At 38.7% G+C, this 2,077-nt stretch overlaps 1 protein-coding gene across 1 annotated transcript; it reads right to left on the reverse strand.

Moving 5' to 3' along the window:
• Positions 1-213: 213 nt before the first annotated feature.
• On the reverse strand, positions 214-648 carry LOC133197046 (uncharacterized protein F54H12.2-like). The gene has a single exon (XM_061332886.1). It carries the CDS (start codon positions 646-648, stop codon positions 214-216), a length of 435 nt encoding a protein of 144 aa, XP_061188870.1.
• Positions 649-2,077: the final 1,429 nt, after the last annotated feature.

The following is a 2,077-nucleotide window of genomic DNA, read 5'->3' on the forward strand; positions in this document are numbered from 1 at the left end:
ACAAGGTTATTTTCTTACTATCATTTATAGCCTGGTGACGTTTTCTAAATCCTTCGTTTTAGAATTGGCCGGTAACTCTGGGATGATAGGTTGGTTAATGGTCACAGTATCAGCAGCACCCTGTGCACCTGGGGTTACATCAAATGTCTTATTTTGAGCCACTCCAAGGTCTGCTACCCCTACTTCATCCATGTGTCCTGCTGTATCTTTTTCTCACAGACTACAAGCTCTCATCTGTGTCATTAAAGTTCTGGGTTTGTAAGAAAGTAATTTCTCCAGATAAGCTTTGTAAGGATAAGTATCGGTTCCAGGAGTCACTATTTTTCCATTGACACTGAAATCGATTTCCGTAAACAAGGAATGTAAGATATTATTCACCGGGGCGCAAGTACTGCCAGCTCCAGTCAGATTAGTACCATCATCTTTGGTAAATTTACACACCATATGAACATACGTTTGAGATAAATCCAGATATTGATCTCCTTGTCCATTAATTTCAAATTCAATAGGAGCCGTATCCGAATCTAAAGTACTGGAAATGGGGTAATATTCTTCCCATTTGGAGTCTTCTAAAGCAATATTAGTCGGGGGGACTTGGAACAATTCTAAATTGTTCATCCCACACGCACAGGAATCTGGTTGCAACATGATGTGTCTACTAGGATTGATTTTTCACAAATGAAGGTCAATATCACTCGACTCCCCTATTTATAGTGTCAATCAAAGATATCTAAACCCCTTTTTTTCTTCTTGGGAATATTGCCTCCTTGATTTTTTCTTTTTCTCTTAGGACCTCCTCGGGCTAACACAGGTGTCTTTTTTCTTCTTTTCTTACTACCTCCTAGATTCATTCTTTGTTTCAGGGCTTGTACTCCGTGAATTTTGACAGCGTCTTTTAAAGATCTCTTATTTTCTAACACATCTAACCCCGTTCTAGCAGCAGCAGTCAAGGCATGTTTAGCTCCCGTTTTCAGTAAATCTCTAAAAAATCCTCTGCCTCTCTGCCGTCTTCTTCTTTTTCTTCTCCCTTGACCTTTTTGACCTTTCTTATTCATCTTTTTAAAAGCTAAAGTTCCTCCTCTATTGAAAGCAAATAAGCCTGTATTTTTAACGGCATTGAGTCCATGAGTTAAAAGAGCATTTTTGATATTTCTCTTTTTTTTTAATCATATCCGCTCCTATTTTAGCTCCGGCAATCAAGGCTTGATTACGACCCATTTTGACTAGATCTTTAAGAAATCCTCGACCTCTTTGTCGCCGGCCTGAGCCTAATTGGGCAGCTTGTTTTAAAGTCATCCCTATAGGTAAGTTCGGTACAAGTCCCGACATGAAGTCTAAAAAAATTTCCTCCTCTTTGAGATTTAATTTGATCCACAAACCTACTAAATTTCTTTAAATTGAATGGATTAAACCAGGGTGGTAGTCCGGTAGAATCAAAGGGAAGGGCTCCAACCAATCCAGATATAATTCCACCTACACCGTGTCCTTTTTGACGTAATAAACCTCTATGATAGACAAACTGTCCGTGTCCTCTTTGTCTCAATAATCCGGGATGATACTGCATGTTTCATGACTCGTGTCAGACTGACCTAAATGCACTCAAGTGACTCCTTTTATACCCCTGTCTTAGGGTTGAATACAATACAGACAGCATATCAGACAAGTCATCACTCCCAATAGGATGTAACAAAAAAGATGTACACTCATCTCAGTACACTTTTCTGAAATGAAGTTTCACGGCCGATTTTCCATTTAAAAAAGGCATGGAAGTCCCTAAAGGAGTCATGCTATGAATCTCAATGCTATCGAAATGTTTTTTACTCAGTTTCAAATATTCCGCTCTAACGGGTTCCCATTTAGCTTGTTTTTTATCTTCCAGATTGAGTGTACAAGGAACCACTCTTAATAATTTCAAGGCATTGGATCCTACCGTCTGGGGTTCAATTAAGTCACAATACACGTACCTGGATTTCAGATTTTCACATAAATCTACGGTATTGTTGCCCATGTAACTAATGTTGATTCATTTGGTCATGTTTTCTGTATCGTTCTGAAGAATCACCTTCTTACTTTCTAT

This window comes from Saccostrea echinata, unplaced genomic scaffold (assembly GCF_033153115.1).
Source record: "Saccostrea echinata isolate AGI-Se365-2 ecotype Australia unplaced genomic scaffold, CSIRO_AGI_Sech_v1 ptg000030l, whole genome shotgun sequence".
NCBI lineage: Eukaryota > Metazoa > Mollusca > Bivalvia > Ostreida > Ostreidae > Saccostrea > Saccostrea echinata.

What these genes read in the sequence shown, in the direction of transcription:
- LOC133197046 (XM_061332886.1), bottom strand. Translation starts at nt 648, where the DNA reads ATGTTGCAACCAGATTCCTGTGCGTGTGGGATGAACAATTTAGAATTG.